The following is a 20,960-nucleotide window of genomic DNA, read 5'->3' as shown; positions in this document are numbered from 1 at the left end:
GGGTCTAGGCCCGGAGGTGCTACTTCCCCTTCATCCGTTACCCGCTCCGGTGGGGGGAAGCATTCAACATTACCTGGCAGAGTGGAGAAACATTACTCAGGACAAGTGGGTGCTGAATATTATTTGCAATGGATACAGTCTTCGTTTCACCAGCCCGCCTCCAGCAATTCCACCGGTCGGCCCGTAGTTCCAACTGGGAGAGCTCCAGGCGGAGGCCGATACCCTGTTAAGAAAAAGGCCGATAGAAGACGTCCCTCTGTCTCAAAGGGGAAAAAGTCTTTACTCACGCTTCTTCCTAGTACAGAATAAGGACAAGAACGAGATCAGATCCATTCTGGATTTGCGACAAGCAAACAAGTGGATTCGCAGGGAAAAGTTCCGCATGCTGTCTTTGCACCAGATTTATCCTCATCTGCAGAGAGGAGACTGGCTGTGCGCGATAGATCTGCAAGATGCGTACTTCCATGTGCCCATTGCACGGAAACATCGGAAGTTCCTGCGCTTCCTGGTCGGCACCAATCACTATCAGTACACTGTACTACCGTTTGGACTGAAGTCTGCACCCAGGACTTTTTCGAAAATGCATGGCTGTGGTAGCAGCGCACCTGAGAAAGAACAAGGTGCTTGTCTACCCGTACCTGGACGATTGGTTGATCAAAGCCTCCACCTTCCAGGACGAGCAATTGCACTTCAACAGGACTGCTGTCCTGTTGAACCGTCTGGGGTTGCACATAAATCTGTCCAAGTCTGTCCCGATTCCTGTGCAGTGCCTGCAGTACTTGGGAGCCTCCATCAATAGGCTGTCGGCAAGCGTGTCTCCTACGGAAGAGAGACGCTTATCCATCCTTCAGAAGGCTCAGGCTCTCATAGCTGCTCCATCTACAACAGTGAGGACGGTGTCTTCTCTTCTGGGATCGATGGCCTCTTGTATCTTCCTCACTCCGCACGTGCGCCTACACATGAGGCCGCTACAGGAATGTTTGGAGGACCAGTGGGACCAGAGGAAAGGGTGTTGGGACGACCCTGAGATGGTGGTGCTCAGCAGAGAATCTCCTTAGAGGGGTTCCTTTCCACAAGGACATCCCGACTCAGACTATCGTTACGGATGCGTCTCTCCAGGGCTGGGGAGCGCATTCAGACCATCTACAGATCCAGGGAACGTGGTCTCCGACAGAGTCCACGTAGCACATCAATTCCCTGGAACTCAGAGCTGTTCACTTGGCACTGAAGGCCTTTCATCCGTCCTTCCAGACCAACTCCTTGCTTGTGCAGACGGACAATACGACCACGATGTATTACCTCAACAAGCAGGGTGGCTCGAGATCGCGCACACTGTCACAGGAAGCGCAGGTGATCTGGCCCTGGCTGTAAGCCAGAGGACTGACGATAACGGCAACTCATCTGCCAGGTGTGCAGTATGTTCAGGCGGACGCCCTCAGCTGGTTGCTTCACGAAAACCACGAGTGGGTCATAAACGACGAGGTGCTCGACGACATCTTCGCCATGTGGGGCACTCCAGAAGTGGATCTATTCGCCACCGCCGAAAACAGCAAATGCCCCAACTTCGCCTCGAGGTATTACCAGCCGGGGACTCTGGGGAACGTGTTATGGATCAGCTGGTCGAACAGCTTTCTGTAAGCTTTTCCACCCATTCCCCTGTTTCCGGCGGTGCTCATCAAGCTGGCCCGATCCCGGGCGCGAATGATCCTCATTGCGCCGGAATGGCCCAGGCAGTGGTGGTTCACGGACCTGCTTCACCGGTCGATCCTACCTCATCGGCGGCTGCCGTGTCGGCCGGACCTTCTTACGAAGTTCGGTGGGCAGATGGTGCACCCCAACCTGTCATCGTTGAGTTTGGCGGCATGGCCCCTGAGATAGTGCAATATGGCCACTTGAATCTTCCTGAGGATTGCTTGGACATATTGAAGGAGGCTAAGAGGCCGTCTACTAGAACCTCTTATGCTTACAAGTGGAAGAGATTCTGCATCTGGTGCATGTCTAAGAACTATGATCCGACGACCTGCAAGGAGGATGTTATCCTTCCGTACCTTCTGCATCTAGCTCAGTCGGGCCTTAATTTCCATTCCATCAAGGTTCACCTGGCTGCTTTGACTGCTTACAGAAAATGCCCTTCGCAGACATCCTTCTTCCAGATTCCTGTGATTAAGGATTTTTTGGAAGGGCTGAAGAAGGTGTTCCCTCCTGTTCGGCTTCCTTCGCCTTCATGGAAACTGAATGTGGTGCTGTCCAGGCTGATGAAGAATCTTTTGGAGCCTATTCATAAGCCTTCACTGCAGCACCTGTCTGGGAAGACGGCGTTCCTTGTGGCCATTACATCGGCCCGCAGGGTGAGTGAAATTCAGGCATTGTGTTGCCAGGAACCTTATACTGTATTTCATGCTGCTAAGGTTGTTATGCGTACTCACCCTAAGTTCCTTCCCAAGGTGATTTCTGATTTTCATGTTAATCAGACTATAACTTTACCAACATTTTTCCAGAATCCTTCCACTCCAGCGGAACGGTGTCTTCATTCCCTGGATGTCAGAAGGGTGTTGAAATTCTATCTGGATAATACCAAAGGTATTCGTAGATCCGACCAATTGTTTGTCAACTATGGGTCGGTTAGGACTGCTCTGGCTACTTTGAAACAGTCCATCTCATGTATCCAGCTCTGTTATCAGAAAGTGAATAAGACCTTAGGGTGTAAGCCTAAGGCTCATTGTACCAGGGGCAAAGCGGCTACAACAGCTTTGCTTCGAAATGTTCCCATTGCAGAGATCTGCAGGGCGGCCACTTGAAAGTCGGTCCACACCTTTGCTAAGCATTACTGTCTGGATTCTGATGCCAGAGCAGATGCTCAGGTTGGGCAGGCTTCGCTGCGGAATCTGTTCGCACAATAGTGGTGTTGTCTGTTTCTCCACCGCCGGGTTGTTTTTTGGATGGGCTTGCCATTCTATTCACTAGATTATGACTATACACAGAGATCCCCTACTACAGAAGGAGTAGTTTCTTACCTGTAACTCCAGTTCTGTAGTAGGGGTATCTCTGTTATAGTCATAAGCGCCCGCCCTCCTCCCCGGTGGAGAAAATGGTACTGTGATGTATGCTACAGGCCTTGCTTTATGCACCTTCAAAACTAACTGAAAGTAAAAGGAGTGGGCTGTGCATGCTGGGATACCGAGGGTCTCTAGAGAGTTCCTTAAAGGCATGGTACCCCTTTTTCAGACACATAATGGCAGCCTATGGAGGCTTGTCTATCCATCCCTTCCTCTCTATCATTTCGAGTATTTGGTGAGGGGAGGAAGGTTTCTCTAAAAGGGGAAACTTGACAGATTGTGTTAAATGTGTTAGTAATATCCTTGGCATTTCTAGATGAAGTACTGGACAGTGTAGCCTTGTAGATACAGGCTGCATTATTGTCTTTAATTTTCTCTTAAGTGTCTAAGCAGGACTTCAATGAAGATCGCTTAAGAGATTATTTTTGATTGCTCCGGGGTCCACGCACATGGGCGGGACTATTCACTAGATTATGACTATAACAGAGATACCCCTATTACAGAACTGGAGTTACAGGTAAGAAAATACTCCTTCTTTTCCAGTGGGGACCCACTGAGCACAAACATTGGCTTTTGGACTGACAAACTCCCATCATGTAAAAACTGCATTACTTTGCATGGACTCCACTACTTTAATAGAGGAGCACACCAGAACCCAGTGGGGTTGTTGAATGGATTGTCGCATCCTGCCTTTCCAAAGGTCCTTCCACCCACTGGCATATTCTCTTTCTTTGACGTCACACATAGCAAATGCGGTCATAGCGAGGTTTCTTGTTCAAGCCATTTACAGTAATTTACTGGATGCCCCAAACTGCACTCACATAACACTGTTCACCTACCGCACTAACCCAAACTATCCCATGCCCAGCTTCTCTGTCAAACACCCCTTATGGTCTGTGATCCAGTTAAGCACTCTTTGTTGAAGGGGTATTTCCTGCCCCTGTGAGATGGACAGCCCGGGACGTTCTCCTCCATGATCTGGATGGTGAGGGCCCAAGAGAATTAGAATGTGGAGCGGATGGATACAACTTTGGAGGCGTGGTGCTACATTTCCAAGCTGTGAAGTACCATACTTGTTGCAGAATATTGTGTTGTTCCAGAGTCCTATTCAGCCCCTTCAGTGCTGCTTGCAGTGCCACCTGAACCTCTGGTTGGTGAAGGCACGAATTGAGTCAGTCTGTTGAATGCACGGCAGACTGTGTCTCTACTTCTGTTCTTGCACCAGATATTGCTGTACCAACCTGACCTGGCGACTGTAGTGTAGTCTGTGTAGATATGGCCCCCTTCTGGTTGATCGATCCCATCAGATTTTTAATGTACCATATTCAAGTCAGTGTCGTGATGGATGCTGCCATCTTCTAATGTCTCTGAAAGGGCCGCATGTTCTCCCTCTGTGGCTGCCATACGCTGCCCGAGATCCTGCATTACTGGTGCAATAGGATCTGGAGGCGGGGCAAGGCCCAGATGTGTCCTCGTGCACTGGAAGTGAAGGAGTCAAAGCCTCTAGAATGGCATAATGCTCCAAGAGAGGGGCACTCTCACCTTCCTCCTTCATGGAGGCTAACACAAAGTCACCTTTGTGGGGGTGGGGTTACCTCCTCACCGACCTCCCTGGGCATGAGGAAAGCTCCAGTGCAGACAGGAGCAGAATAGCTCTTGCAGTGGCAATAGTGGCTGTGGCACAGACAGAGGGGGCTGTTGTGTCGGCAGGAGGAGCTGTTAGGGTGACTGCAGTGGCATGTGTGGCAATGGCAGCATGGCTTGCTGTGGCAATTGCGTTAGAAGCTGTCGTTGATGTTGCTGCGGACGCGGAAGTAGCGGTAACCGATCTGGGCGGTGGCGGTAGGAGCTGCTGTGGTTGCAGGGGTTATGTGAGAAGTAGCAGCAGGAGATGGTGCTCTTTCTAGTGCAGCAGTGGTTATAATTTGGACTGTCCTGTGCCTGGTAGCTCTGGTTTGGCTGTACCATGTCTGGTGAAAGGGTGTCCATCCTCACTGGTATCCTTTGGCCACTTCCACTGCTTTGCTAACATTTGCAGTATGTCTTCAACCTGTCCAATCAAATTGAAATTTGACACGAGGCAAGCTCAGCCTAGTGCATCATAGTTGCCTGTGCCATTGCGATTCCGTTCTAACCTCCAGTTCGTATGTACGGCCAGCGGGTTTGCCCAATTAATTGAAGTGTGCCCTATCGCCTCAGATAATGAACTCTGGTACCAGCAACATACTTGTACCTCCTGACTGTTCGTGACATATCATTCCCTCAAAGGCGTAGCTGACACTCCAATCAACTATCTGTATTCCTCCTAATTCCGCTGCATGTCACTACATATTAAAACTGACCCAAGGTCTTGCCTGCTTTAATCAGTTAGTGCGTTCACAATCACATACACATATTAAATTGCTAGTGTTGATTGAATTAATAATATGCATTGACGAAGCCCATAGATCTCGCCGTCGTAATCTGTTTTGTTAACCATTCTGCACAGCATTTCTGATGCTCTGCAGTACAGCATGACAAAAAGAAAAAAAAGCCAATGACACTGCCAGCTGCCTCCTGTTTTATGTATGCTGTGCACACAATTATTATTATTATTAAAATTTTATATAGCGCGCAGCTACCCTGAGGCATCCCGGCGCTTTGAACAGTGCATCAACAGTAAAACCATGAGAAAGTTGGGTCAACTCACGCAGGGAACAGATGTGTTTTCAGGCCCTTTCGAAAGCGCATGATGCAGGTCTCAGCACGAAGTTTTAGGGGCAGAGAGTTCCAAAGCGTTGCTGTGTGCACAGAAAAACGTCTCCCGCCCGTACGTGATCTTTTTACTCTCGGGACATGGAGCAGGCATTTCTGATCGCAATGCAATTTGTGCACCTTCAAAATGACTGCTGCAAAAGCAACAATTGATGGCATGCCGTACAATGCATATATTCACGCCCAGTCACAAGGATCTGGGTTTAATCCATCATTCTTTTGCTCACCACACCACCCCAGTTTGGACCCAACCATATGCAGATCAGGCTTGACCCTGTTCCTTTTGGGAACAGTCCAGCCCGAACTGCCAAGCAAGGTCGTCTCTGGACCAGAAACAAGCATCCTTGGACAGGTTTCAGGAGATCACCCTTCATCAGCAAAGCTAGCTTGAATCCCGTCTGTTAGCGAGCACGGGACAAACATCTGGGCATACCCTTCCCACTTAGGACGACATATGCAAAGAAACAATTGATGGACGGAATGCTGGACAATGCAAACATTCACCCCAAGTCACAAGGATCTGGGTTTAATCCATCATTCTTTTGCTCATCACACCACGCCAGTTTGGACCTAGCCATATGCAAATCATTCTTGACCCCATTCCTTGCGGGAACAGTCCAGACTGAACTGCCAAGCCAGTTCCTCCGTTGACCAGAAACAAGCATCCTGGGACCGGTTTCAGGGCATCACCCATCATCAGCCAGGCTAGCTTGAATCCAGTGGTGTAGTGAGCTCGGGACCCAATTCTGGGCTTACCCTTCCCACTTAGGGCGATATATGCAAAAGAAACAATTGATGGACGAAATGCTGGACAATGCAAACATTCACCCCTAGTCACAAGGATCTGAGTTTAATCCATCATTCTTTTGATCACTACACCACCCCAGTTTGATTGCGGTGCTTTTTTCTTTACCGATCGATCAGCTTTCTATCAGTAAATGAAGAGGAACAAAAGGTATAATGAAAGCGAATAATAATACCACTAATACAGCAACTAATAACAATTACAATGGCAAATACAATTATCGATTTAATTGTAATCATCTTAGTGGTATGATGAAACATCACTGATGTTGCATTAGTTACTTACCTAGAAAGGTAATAAGCATAGCAAAGGAACTACTATTTCTATTTGGGTGCCAGTTAGGTACCATTTTCATTTGTTTTATGTGACATCGCAGACCATGACAGCTGATCAAAAAGTGATGCTGATAATTCCTTCTTGGCATTCATTGCAGAAAGCAATGTTCCTCATGTAGGTGCATTGTCTACCATAATGTCTATTCAAATCCTACCAACGTAAATCTGCAATCCTTGGCTGTGGGTTCGTTTGTGCTTTGGTGATGCCTGACCGCTCTGGATTCCTATGTAACCGGAGACGTGGGCGGGTCACTGTGATGTTCAGGTGATATACTTTTATTTTATTTATTTATTTATTTTATTTATTTAGTGTTTTCTATAGCGCGAACATGACCCTGCACAGGGTGTCAGAGCGCTTTACATGATCATTACACACCAATCTTTACAAATTACAAGACATTACTGATTTGCTACAATTACACTTCTGAAAGGTATAGAAACATATATAGTGTTCAACCGAGAGACTACATAATGTCTATGGAACACAATAAGACCAAATCTAATATACAATTCAAAAAATAGTACAGTGAGACATGGAATGAATTAAATACAGATTGATCAGCTGAAGGTATTAGGGAAGAAATTTCCTCATATAAAACAACTAGCAGCCCGTCCCGACCTTGTCCGGGAGCAATCAGGCTTCAGGGCCCCCGCCTCGGCCCCCGCCCGCCCCGACATTGTCCGTGGGTCCCCCGGAGTAGCAGCCCGTCCCGACCTTGGCTTCAGGGACCCCGACCTTGGCTTCAGGGCTCCTGCCCGCCCCGACATTGTCCATGGGTCCCCCGGAGCCTTACCTCATCCGCCGCACCTCCCCGCGCTCCTGAGTTCACCGGTCTGCCGCTCCTCCCCGCCTGTCCGCCGCTCCTCTCCGCCTGTCCGCCGCTCCTCTCCGCTCCTCCCAGCATGTCTGCAGCTCCTCACAGCTCCTCACCGCTCCTCCCCGCCTGTCCGCCGCTCCTCCCCGCGCTCATGTCTGCCGCTCCTCGTCGCGCTCCTGGACGCCGCTCCTCCCCGCGCTCCTGATGTCAGCACGCACGTCGCGGCCGGCGCTACTTCCATGGGACTACTTTTTTTTCTGGTAAATTTTTTAAACAACTTATATTTTTTAAATTTATATAGCCTATGTCCATCTGCACACCCTGACAATTACAACGATGTATCGGGTGTGTCGATTGGCGCTGTGGTTCCCGCGTTTACCTGCCTCAAAGGTTCAAAGTTCTTCCTTTATAATAGTAGTATAGATAATTTATATAGCCTATGTCCATCTGCACACCCTGACAATTACAACGATGTATCGGGTGTGTGGATTGGCGCTGTGGTTCCCGAGTTTACCCGCCTTTAAGGTTCAAAGTTCTTCCTTTATAATAGTAGTATAGATTTTGCTTCCTTTTTAAATGTTGTGATGGAAGGAATTGTTGAAAGGAGCCCAAAAGGGAAAGGAACTTCTGTGTGCCGCAAACAAAATAATCCTCCACCTGGCTGTGTGGCAACAGCTGGACACAGCAAAACAAACTCCATTGCCTAATCCGAACAGTGTTCTGCTTCCAACATGTCTGAGGAAGAGGAATCTGGAAAGTGGCCAGACTACTGACTGATCAGAGCAAGAGAGATTTGTTTACAGAGATATTAATAACGTATCTCAGTACTGAGTGGAAGCTAACACAGGATAGCGCAAGCCAGAGAGGAAAATGCTCTGCAAACGCTCCGATAAAATCAGAAATTGTGGAGTAAATGAAGAACAATTAGTATAAGAGAGATAGTGATCACAAAAAATGTGCAAAAGCGTGTTTTTTTGTGAACGCGGTGGAGTAAGGAAGGTGGGGCAGAGAGCCACATGGATGCGAGAGAGTGACATGAAGCACAACGGGGGTCGGCGGGAAGGGCATACTTGGGAGACAACTGGAAATAACATGCATTCTCATGGAGTGCTTCACTAAAAATAAAATGTTCCTGGAGAGTCTGCACTAGGGGAAAAATAGAAGCTGCCAATGAGATGTTAAACAGGCTGTGCTCCACAGGAGGGACAAGCACAAGCTTCTCAGGCTAAAAAACAGAGAAAGGCACCTAATAGAATGTAAGCAAATGTGAATGACAGAAGGCAAATCCTTGCCTTAAGCAATGGACAACATGCATTGTTAGATAAGCTTTTGGAATTTCCCTATTAAGTCTTTTGCTGGCAGACAGATGTGCTGTCTGGTGGGTTTCGCCCAAAAAACTGTACAGGAATGCAAGTTATCTCATGTAAAAATATGTTTACCAAACAAATCAAGAGCAGCTTTATTCGATTGCTGTATCATACAATCATAAAAACACATAAAACCAATCAATTTGTTACACAAGATGGCAATTAAAGAGCGTATTATGTACAAAATCATTATAAAATTCAAAGTTAATAACAATATGCCTGTATGTCTTTACGGCCTCAGTACTTAGATTACAATGCTTTTCCTGTGGCTAAATACTTTCTTTAGGAACATTCCTGTCCTCCACACTTTATGGACATTATCAAGAAGCTGTAATGAGGGCCGGGCGACATTGTCTAATCCTCATAGATTTTAAGATTGGAATAATCCAAGCTTTTCTGTATTCACTATAGAAGCTACAAAATAGGACTACATGTATAGTGGATTTATCTGAGTGATTATCACAAGGACACAATTCCAGTTCTCGAGCCCAGTCCTTCATTTTTGGGAAGCTTACTAGTCTGTGGAAGATCCCAAACCTAAATCTAGTCAATAAGAACCTATTTGTGGCCACCAGGTACAAATGTTAAATATGGTTGAATATTAAAAGTAGTTAAAATCAATTGGTTATACTGGACACTATGCTTTATGATCCCAGCCGACGTTCTTAACGTGTCCAGTAACAGAAGACCCTCTTTTTTTAGGTCCTTTCTCGTTACGGTCTGAATCGTAGACGGGTCAGTAAAATATTCTATGTGACCTAACTCACGTATAAAATTTCGGACATGCCTTACCCAGGGGATCTTTAGAACCCTTCCAATTTGAAGCTGTCCATTAAAATATCCCTTTTTAACTGTGGCTCTGTTTTTGACCATATCCTGTGCATAATAAAATAGGCTCCATTTTGATAAATTCAGAAATGTATGGTAAGCCTAACTCTGCATAGCACACATACGAAGATGCACTACTCCGAACAGACAAAATATATATCTCAGGAAGGAATTTTCCACCGTTTGTAACAGATATGTGTCAACAAAACCCCATCCCCCTGCCACATACATAGCTGTGGAGACACTTTTCGCTTTGTAAATCTGAATAAGCTCTACTGGCGGTCTCCTGCCCAACTTTCTCGAAAAGTTAACAAGTGTGGTAGTAGTCCTTAAAAACTGTAGTGTTTTTTTCTAGTACAGCTTGGTCCCATGAGTCATTTTGATCAAAGAGTATTCCAAGATATGAAAATCTCTTTGTGGGCTCTATCTTCTGTCCTTCCACAAACATATCCATACACCTCCGACTACCCCGGCCACACCTCATAATAAAGGCCTTTGAGGTGTTCACCCTGAGACCAAGATTACTTATAAAATTAGAAAAACTATCTAGCCCCCTCTGCAGACCTACTTGCGTTCGTGACATCAGAACCGCGTCATCAGCGTAAATAAGGGCTGGTACTGGACGTCCAGCTATTTGGAAATCTTGATTATCTTTAGTCAGCGCCTCCCCCAAGCCATCAATATAAAGATTAAAAAGAAAGGTGACTAGGACACATCACTGCCTAACTCCCTTCCTTATTGGAAATGGGGCAGTGCAATCACCACTCGGGGCCAAATCAAACTCGCGCCTTCGCATCGCTATATAAGCGCCTAAGAAAATATATAATTTGGACGTCTACCCCATCTCTTCGAGGATCTCCCAAAGCTTACCATGTTTCACAGAATCAAAAGCTGTGGTGAGATCAACAAAAGCTAAAAACAACCTGCCCTCCTTCACCCGTGTGTATTTCCCGACAAAAATAGCTAAATTTAAGCTCTGTTCAATTGTCCCTAGGCCCTCACGGAATCCATATTGAATATCAGATAGGACTTTGTAATCTTCTGCCCATACGTGTAGCCATTCTAAAATTATTCAACCAACTACTTTGGTCCGGGAGTCCAATAATGAAATGAGCCTATAGCATCCAGGGTCCTGGTGGTTCCCTTTTTAAAGATTGGCACAATAGTTGATACAGACCAAGTTGTCAAAAAAGGGGCAAAACAACTAGCAGTGATTACCTGAGTGATAATTGGCCCCCACAGAGTCATGTTTGACTTGAACAAGTCTACAGGGATCCCGTCCGGGAGGGTCCTTACCGCCCAGGCTTGCAGGGATAGCCCTATTCACTTCCTCCAGTGTAAACTGGAGATCGTAATATTGGGTCAAAGAGTCCAGGTAGATTTCCCCTTGATTGGTATTTGCTTGCACATCAGGGTTACCCTTCACATTATACACTTGTAAAGTGCTCAATCCATTGGTCCTCAGTTATAGCAATTTCAATTGTCGGACCACCTCCAGGAGTCAAAAAGGGAGCTTTTACAGCTTTCCAAAAGGCGAGCTATCTCCCATTGAAGAGACCTTGTGTAGAGATTCGCATGCTTCATTTTCCAGGGCAGTTTTTCTTACCATGAGTGCTAACCTGTACTCCCTCTTGCTTGTCTCACATCTATAGGATGTTTAGGGATCTTAAGTAGTGCATGTTCTAAGTTGGTATAAGCTTGTGTACAGTTTGAGTCGAACCATCTCTGTGATTTTCCTTTTTTCCGGTTCTGAACAAATAATACCTCCCTTATAGCACCTGATATAGAGTGAAGGGAAGGCAGAATACTATCTGGGGCAGCTGTTTCACTCCGGCATGTCCCAAAGGCCAGTTTGCATATGCCTACTGATCCAGCGGCCTATAGAAAATATATCATAAACAACGCTACCCAACTTCATAACCTATAAACAAAATTCTATACTAAATATGGACCCATTTATAAACCTGACATATTTTGGGCCTACTGAATCAGGTGGTCAGATTAAATCTATATATACATTATCTACAAACTATATACAATTTTATACATCTGCGGAAAGAATATTGTCATTAGAATAAAACCTAACCATTTAAACGACCACCATTGGCGACGTGATCTAGCTAATAGTAACCTACACTCCTGAATAATCAAGACCAGCTTGTTTGTCAAAAGTAAGATTTTATTTACTAAATTATGGTATATAAGTTGATAGTTTTATAAATGAATATTTTTAGCAATAAAGCAAGCATGATTGTAAAGAAACGTGAGAAAAATACAATTTAAGCAAGTGAATCAAATTTAAAGTGAATATTTAAAGTTTAGCATTTCTAAAACCTAAGTTCCTAACTAAACTAAATAGATAGAAATTAAAGTAAAGTTCTTTGAGGATTCTTACGTGCTCCACGCAAAGTCCGACAGCACTTCACCCTCATCGGAAAGTCAGAAAGCAGCAGCCAGCCCATCCCTAGGGGCATGACTTTTTATACCTTTCTACGCTAACTAAACTACGCAAAGGAAAGTTTTCAGAAATCTTCGACGTCCCATTGGCTGAGAGTGACAAGTGACATGTCACCCACATTTCAAAAGTTCCATTAGGTCACTTTTCTTAAGGACCATTGTCTTTTCTGTATGCAACCAGGAGCTTCCTAGGTTTGCTACAAATGTCTCATTGCTTCCAATTGACTTCCGCGGATGCCAAGTTAAGGACTGACAAAATGTTCTTTTTCGACCTTGGCCATGTCCGACAGAATGATGATAGCACGTCAGTTTTTGCTTTGTGAACGCAGCTTTTGACGAACATTTTATTTCAGAATGGGCGTCTCGTGACTTTTGCAGAAGTAAAATTCAACTTTTTTGTAGCTCGAGTAGGCCAGGCCCAAAAGCAGGCAACTTATGCTTTCTAGTATAAAACAAACACAAGAAAAGTATTAATGTAAGAAATAATGTAGATTCTGTATCCAACCCAAGATTTACTAATTAATTAACCCACCCGATTAATCAAATGTTACCTAGCCAATGCAAACAAATAAAGCAGCGTTTATATCTACCAGTCTTCGATAATCCATGAGACTTATATGCACCTAGAATAGTGGAAATGACATCACACAGACAAGGAAAAGCAAAACAAGCACATGCTTCTTTTAAGTTTGCAGCAGTTAGTAATGACAAAAACGAAAACAATAAATTATTTTATTATTTTGCACGAACAAAAAGATGCAACAATTATGCACGTTTATGAGCACACATGTTAGTCCCCCCATGTGTAAAGTTTAATCTAAGTTGTATTAGCACGACATATCACAAATCATTAATATTATTATTCATGTTATGGAAATGTGACTTCACGAGTTTAAACAAAATTTTGTTTTCTATCTCGCTCCATCACTACCACTTGTTTAGTGATCACTAAAGGGTCAACCATTGACCAATGCAGGGTATAGCCATTTGTCTTATCAAGTATATTTGCTAAAGCCTGGTCACCTTTGACATATCTGTCAGACTTACTTATGGTCAATAATACAGACAGACACAATGGAAAATGATCGCTCAATGAGTTGTTTTCTATAGAAAAAGAACGAAGTCTGCATGCATTGCTTTTATACAGTAGTATATAATCTATGGTAGTGCATTGACCTCTGCCATTAAAAGTGTTGCTCATGGGAGCAGGTGTAGCACATAACTCGTTTGCAAAACCCAAGTCAATGCCAAAAACCATTTAGTTATACGTCTCCCCCAGTATAGAGTGTCGAAAATGTGCATTACTAGTCCCTTCCTCATTTGTAAAACCACATAATTTTCCATTGTCATTTGGACACAAGGCACAGTTAAAGTCCCCTCCCACAATTAACATTGTATCTTTTGTGTTGTCGTTGCATAAAGTTGTCAAATCATTGCCCAGTTTTTTTTACCACAAACCGCACTTTAGCGGGGGGGGAATGATATTAAAATATGGCACTGCAATACAATGTTTACTATCCATATGGATTTTGATCAATTGATAATATATTTCCTCTATATACAATTCAATAATTTTTATTTGCAACCTGTTAATTAAAATAATACACGCCTAAAAATGACTTACAAATAATATATTAATATATAGTATTTATATTAATTTAAAATAGAAAAATCGAAGTTAAAATATTACATTTCAAAATGACTTTGAATACATGTAAAAAACTAAAGGAAAGTTTTAGGTGGGTTCCCTCCAAATAACATATAAATTAAAGCATGATATTTAATAACATTAAAGGAGGTTAAATAATTTAAATTAATTGAAAAAAGATGAATGTTATATTTAAGAATATCATCAATCATGGTTTAAAATACAAATAAGGCCGTTGCCGAAAAACAAAAATGCATTATTAAAATATTACAATTAATATCATTTACAAATATTAAAGGCAACATATTGCAAACAAGCTGAAAAATAAATAAGCGGTCTTTGGGGTTAGCACTCAAAATTGAACAATTCAAATGATGTTATTAATAATAAAAAAATGGTCTTAATTAGGGGTATAGCTAAGTGATTGCAAAATGGTAACATGCAGATAAAATCTAATTTGAATAAAATAAAATGCAGATGGTTGTATAATTGTGAGGAAGAAGGGCAATAAATATAAAAAATAAAGTAAGTATAAGAGAATCGAAAGGCAGAAAATAAAATAAGTTGAAAAAATGAAACACATTAAAACACTAAAAAGAAATGGACACCAAAGAAAAAAACGAAAATTGAATCTAAAAATAATTTGAGATAAATATAGGGACGATGTAGCTGGAGTTAATATAGTGGTAAATTGCATCAAATACTTGCGCAGGCGATATCATAATCCAAGATGTGTTTGATACTGTAATTTAAAAAAATCACCATGTACAATGATCCCACACGGTGCTACTGATACTGAAGGATGCGATTCTTGTGTTTAATCACATGGAGGATGTGCAGATTTGCTCCACGCTCTCAGTATTACGAGGTGTAGTTTTGCTAAATCTTTTTGAAATGGATATCATAGTCTGGACTACAGTGCGTTTTTACTACCCTGTCTCATCTCCTAATCAGTAACCTATAAGGTTCATGGCACCGCCTGGCAGTTTGCGGATACCTGAATAAAGATGGGTCTGTGACAAAACAAAGTGCTAGGAGACCGACACAAAGAATTCTTATCGGTAATCATGCCAGTAGAAGCTGCACCTTAAAGTGATTCTGGAGCTTAAAGGAGGAGTGCCTTCCTCTGATCACTGAATTGTATATGTTTTGCGTTCTTTTTCCTAGCAATATTTTATGTCTTGCTAATTGAATCATCTCTAAATATATAACAAGAGGAACCACTGTTCAATGTCATATCCTTTTGCTGGTGCAGAAAACAGACTGAAAACCCTTTGCACATAGATAATTTCTGTTTGACATTATTTTGATTTTACTCATATGCTCAAGGTGACTTGTGTTACTGATGTTTTCCTCTTCAGTCATGGAAGTTGATCAAGTTTCAGGGTTCTTCAACCGCAGATCTATTCTAGACCACCTCAGAAGTATCATAATAATTGTGTTCCCTTTATGAAAGCAAAGCACCCGTAGACACTTCACGCCTAGGCCTCATACTAGCATTGCACCATAGTTCTTATGGCTTGTGGTCTCATACCACTGTGTTAAGGGTAGAGGGTGTATCTGTGAGCAGTCTTATTTGCTTGCTGCTCCTGGTCAGTCTGTGCTGAAGACACATATGCGGGTCTTTCCTTTGCCTGGTAGTCTGCTGTGTGGTTGCAGAGCCTGCTTATATAGGTTTTAAGGGCTCTGTTTCCTATGTGTATTGCTTTCCACTAAGTGCCATGGACTGAGTACTTAACACCATGTTTACTGATATATTTACTTGGATACGTTAGTATTAGGGATTTTAAAATATTAATATTTGAAGGAAATGTAGTATGGCAGCTAGCAATACATTGATATGTTGAGTTTTTTTAACAGATTTATTTGTGGTAGACGCTACCAGCAAATGTATTGTAAACCCCTACATCAGTGGGGAGTGGTGGTGTTGGTTATGTATGCTGTTTCCTATACACATTTAAAGAAATAAATACTTTGGGTCTTGTTCTCAATCAGATAACAATTCTACAGCTGCATGTATTTGATCTTGCATAATTATAGAATTGTGAATTTTTGGCATTAACAAAATGTTTCCAGGTTACACTTGGAGCCTCCAGGCTGCTGCAGATTTTGAGAAAAACTCATAGCATATATTTCTGCATGAATAAAATGGGCATCACAAGTTCCAATGCACTTTTTCCTTTTGTTGTCAACCCAAAACATTTTCCTCATTGGAGAAACACCTTTCCCGACCCCACCACCAATTATTTGGGTGTTCCCCACACCTTTACATTCTGGATAGGGATTTCCTCCTGCCTTTCACAGGTGGCAAAGGTTTGGAGACAGGTGTAAGTTTGTGGGTGTGCACAAGCTTACAGGGCATTCTAGGCATATGATGCCCACTTCCCGCCCTGATTGTGGATTTACTCCTAGAAAATCTTTCAGTGAGTAGATCGTTTCATTGTTCTTTGGAGCCAACAGTACTTTTGAGATTTTCGACGTTTTTTCTTGCCCTTAATAGGCAAGGAGGTTTGAGTACAAATGAGTCTCCTGCAGGAATCAACTTGTGAGGTTTTATCAACTCTAAGGGGCCGATTACAATGGCAGGCGGGCCTTGAGTACGCCCGCCATCGTAGCGGGATCAGGACCGCCCGTCTGTAATGCCGCGGTCCCGCACCCCTAATTACGATGCGACTGCCACCGCGGCGGTCGCATCTGGCAATTTAACATTGCGGCAAGTGCTGCTGGTTGCAGCACCCGCCGCAATGTTAAATGGCCATGTTGTGCATTTCCCTGCACAACGTGGCAGGCACCACGCGGTACCTGCCACCTTGTGCATGGAAATGCAGGGAGTGCACAACTGGCCCCCCCCCACCACAGAGGGGGCCTGTAACGGGCCACCCGAAGCCAACCTCCACCAGCCTTTCCATGGCAGTTCCACCACCATGGAAAGGCTGGCTGATGTCAGCATTGTGATCGGGCAATCGCAACGATTGCCTGTAGCGAAAGCGTGGCAGGCGCTCTTTGCGGTCGCCACGCCTGTGGAACGATTCCCCCCGCCGCCCTGATGTGGTGGGGGGAAATGGGTATTCAGATGGCAGAGGGACCGCCACCGCACATCTGGCGGTGGCGATCCCTCCGCCATCGTAATCAGCCCCTGAGTTATTAGCTTGGGTATGTTTCACATTTCCTGATGTAGATTTGAGAATCTTACGAAATCCTATCTAGTAAACTGTTTAGAACTTTTATTTGTTTTCTGTTAGTTACATATCTTTGCTTGGAAGTCAGAAGTACCTTGGTTCATATATCTTCTCTCCACTGAATCTCCGTTTATTTAACATGTAAAGGTTTTTTTTTTCCTATAGTTCTGGAACATGATTGTTATTTGTATTTTCTGCTCTAACAGGCTGCACAGGATCTTGCTCTCGCTATCAGTTTACCTGCGATGACGGTTGCTGCATTGACATCACATTGGCTTGTGACAGAGTGGTTCAGTGTCCTGATGGTTCTGATGAAGCATTTTGCCAGAACTGTGAGTAATGCAATGTACATTAATAAAATATGAGTTCTTGATCTTGAACAACCAATAAGCAGAGAAGATCGTTATTTTAAGCCTTGGGTTTCCATAAGAGGGTTTATTACTGATGTCTTACAGACCTAATTAAGTTCTATGTGCAATCTATCCTAATATTTACTCTAAATATAGCAATTCAATTAACAAATGGCTATTGTTAGACCTGTCAGCCTTAGGGTGGTCGTTTTTTTTTTTTTTTTTTGTTTTTTTTTTTTTAGTCCTCATTAGTGCAATTTTATTAGTAAGGAGTTGCCGGGGCCCCAAACTCTCTTTGATTTTAGCCTTCACCGTCATATATCCGAGTGTATGTATCTAGACAGTTCCCCTGGAGCGTTTGAAAGAGAGGAGGATTCCCTTATTTCCATTACTTTGTAGAAGGATTTAGTGTAGGGGGGAGAGCTAGCCATTTTGGCTACTCAAACAGGCCTTCTTCCTGATTTTCTATTGCTTACACATAATCATTGGACTTTTGTATTGGTCTCTATGCGCCGTATCAGCCTTAGAAGCAATATCAAAACAAATACAAGAACAGTTAATCAAACAAATTAGCTTAGGCTTATCTGGTAATTTTCCCAGATGTCCCAAAATTTAAGCTTTTTACTTGGGGCTTTTCTTTTATCAAATTTATATATTCTTAAAATCGATGTTAACCAATCACTATGGGATGGAGGGACTGGGTTTACCCAATTCACACAGATTTCTCTCCTTGCCAGCAGTATTAACATGAAAAGTAAATTTTCCTGTGCTATAGAGAGTTTTTCTAAGACATTTGGGTTCCTTACCCCAAATATAATTAAGTCGATACTTACATTTAGATGTCTTCCTAGGACCCCCTCAAGTGTCTTACCCACATCACTCCAGAATCCGTCGAGAAGGGGGCACTGCCGAAACATATGTAAGTCGTTGGCCCTTTCCAATCCACATTTTGGGCAGACTTTCACTACTGTCCCAGCAAATTTCGACAGATTTTTCGGGGTCCAGTAGGCTCTATGAGAAGTGAACAGATGGTTTCTCTTTAATGCAGCTGATGTTACAATTGTCCAGCATTTATTCATAGATACTTGCCATTGGTTGTTTAACTCCAGCGTCGGCAGATCTTTCCCCCATACTCTCTCCGGAATCCGAAATTCTTCTTCCCCTGCCAGAATCAAGGCCCAGTACCAAAGCGAAATTTCTTTTTTTATAGTCTCATTTTTCTGCATTTCTTTTTCCAAGGTTAGATTGCCCGCTCTAACTTCTTTAAGAGATTTAGCCCAGCTAGATAGTTGATAAAACTTAAATTTTGTTAATAGGCCATTAGTTTTTGAATACAAGGTGTTCCAGTCCAGAAGGATGTTTTCAGACATTAGATGACCCCACTTGGTTATTCCTGCTGATTTTATCGGGAGTGCTAGTTTGTCTTTAAGACACTCTGGGGTGCCAGGGGAGTCCCATATGGGGGCCAAGTCACTGTGGTAAGGAATGTTCAATGTGCATCTTATACCGAACCAAGATTTGGCCGCAAACTTCAGCGTCTTAAGTTTAATTTTTTTGAAAAATTTGAGATGTCCAAATTTATATAGGAAGTGGCTGGTTTTGTTAGTCATTGTTTGGAGGTACGACGGATAAGTTTCAAATGTATTGAGGAGCTTTCTGGTTGACTTAAATTGAAAAAGCTCTGCAGTACTCAAAGAGATCCGGGCTTGCGATCCCCCCCTGCACTTTTTTCCTTCTTAGTTTGCTCCAGGCAATTCTGGGGGTTTTTGAAGACCAAATAAAACTTGCGATTTCGCTCTGGATTCTTTTTATTACTTCTTTTTTGAATTCCAGCGGGATGGCACCAAAAGCAAAAGTAAATTTTGGTAGAATTGACATCTTTATTAAGTTCAATTTACCTAGTAGGGTCAAGGGGAGTCCCTCCCATACCTTCAGTAACTTTTTCACTTCCTTTTCTATTCTTTGTATGTTAATGAGGGTCACCCTGTCTAAGTCTTTTACTAAATCTATACCAAGATATCTGATTTTAACCTTATTATAAGGGCTAATTGAACTATCATTCCAACTCATAGTTTCCGTTTTATCTTGGTTGATTTGATAACCAGAAATACTTCCAAAGCTGGTTAAGGCCTCTTCGACTGTTGTTATTGATCCACTGAGGTTGCTTGTGAAAATCATCAAGTCGTCTGCATATAGGGCAATCTTCTTAGTCCAGTTTTGGAAGGAAAAAGGAGATATAGAGGGATCAATTCTGAGATGTTCCGCCATAGGCTCAATATAAAAGTTGAAGAGCAGGGGGGAGAGGGGGCATCCCTGCCTCGTTCCTCTCTTTATCTGTATATTAGAGGTAAGGCTTCCATTAATTAAGATTTGAGCTCTAGGAGAGGAGTATATTTTTGTGACCATGTTCAGGATATTTACCCCTAGATTAAATTTTTTCAGAGCTTCGCATAGATATACCCAGTTAACTCTATCGAACGCTTTGGCGGCGTCGATGGTGATTATTGATAGAGGGATTTTCTCGATGGTGGCGAGATCTATAACTGCGAATAGTTCTTGCGTTAGATCTTGTAATTGTCTTCCGGGTATAAAGCCCTTCTGGTTGTTGTTTATTAGAAGTCCCGCTATTTTTCCGAGTCTCTTTGCCATGATCTGTGTGTAGATCTTGTAGTCACAATTCAAGATCGAGATTGGACGGTAGGATTCGCATTTTTTGGGGCTTTTCCCCTGTTTTAGAAGGATGGTAATTGTCGCTTCATTCCATGAGTCTGGAAGATCCTCTTTTCCTATAAATATTTTGTTCAATAGTGTGGTTAGGGGTAAAAGTAATGCTTCTTTTAGTTTTGTATAAAATTCGTTAGGTAGAGCATCTGGACCTGCCGCTTTGCCTTTCTTAAGGTTTTTTAATATCTCTTCTACTTCCTGGGACGAGATTTCTGCGTTTAGTTCTTCTCTCAACTCTATTGATAAGGTTGGAAGAATTAGGGGATCCAAAAAATGTTTTATTTCTTCCAATTTGGGATTACAGTCCTCGTTGTAAAGATCTGAGAAAAAAGTGTGGAATTCTTGTTTTATTACGGCTTCTTCAGACCCATTCTCCGCTGGGTTTTTGGGGTCGATACAAACAACCTTATTCTTAGCTTGCTCTGTCTTAGTTTTCCAGGCGAGCATCTTGCCACAACCTTCACCATATTCATAGTGGGCGAATTTGCTGGCTTCCCATTTCTCTCGCACTTTGTTTTCTAATATTTCTGTTAAACTATCTTTTTGACTCATCCGGTCCACCTCTAGTTGTTCTTTGTGGGAGGGAGAAGTTGCTGCGGCTATTTGTATATCTAGGATTTTGATTTTTTCTTCCAACGT

General features: G+C 43.1%; 1 protein-coding gene across 4 annotated transcripts in view; it reads left to right on the top strand.

The window, feature by feature from the left end:
* Positions 1 to 20,960, top strand: part of LRP11 (LDL receptor related protein 11) — a 287,031-nt gene that overhangs the window by 204,638 nt on the left and 61,433 nt on the right. For all 4 annotated transcript variants that reach the window (XR_013596241.1, XR_013596240.1, XM_078649382.1 and 1 more), the window contains exon 4: positions 17,454 to 17,579. Coding sequence is in view for 2 of the 4 variants with exons in the window: in XM_078649382.1 (XP_078505508.1) it covers positions 17,454 to 17,579 (126 nt within the window). In the remaining 2 variants the exon portion in view is untranslated. The remainder of the gene's footprint in view (positions 1 to 17,453; positions 17,580 to 20,960) is intronic.

Source organism: Lissotriton helveticus, chromosome 6, assembly GCF_964261635.1.
Source record: "Lissotriton helveticus chromosome 6, aLisHel1.1, whole genome shotgun sequence".
NCBI classification, from domain to species: Eukaryota; Metazoa; Chordata; class Amphibia; order Caudata; family Salamandridae; genus Lissotriton; species Lissotriton helveticus.
This window is presented reverse-complemented; position numbering and strand designations above follow the sequence as displayed.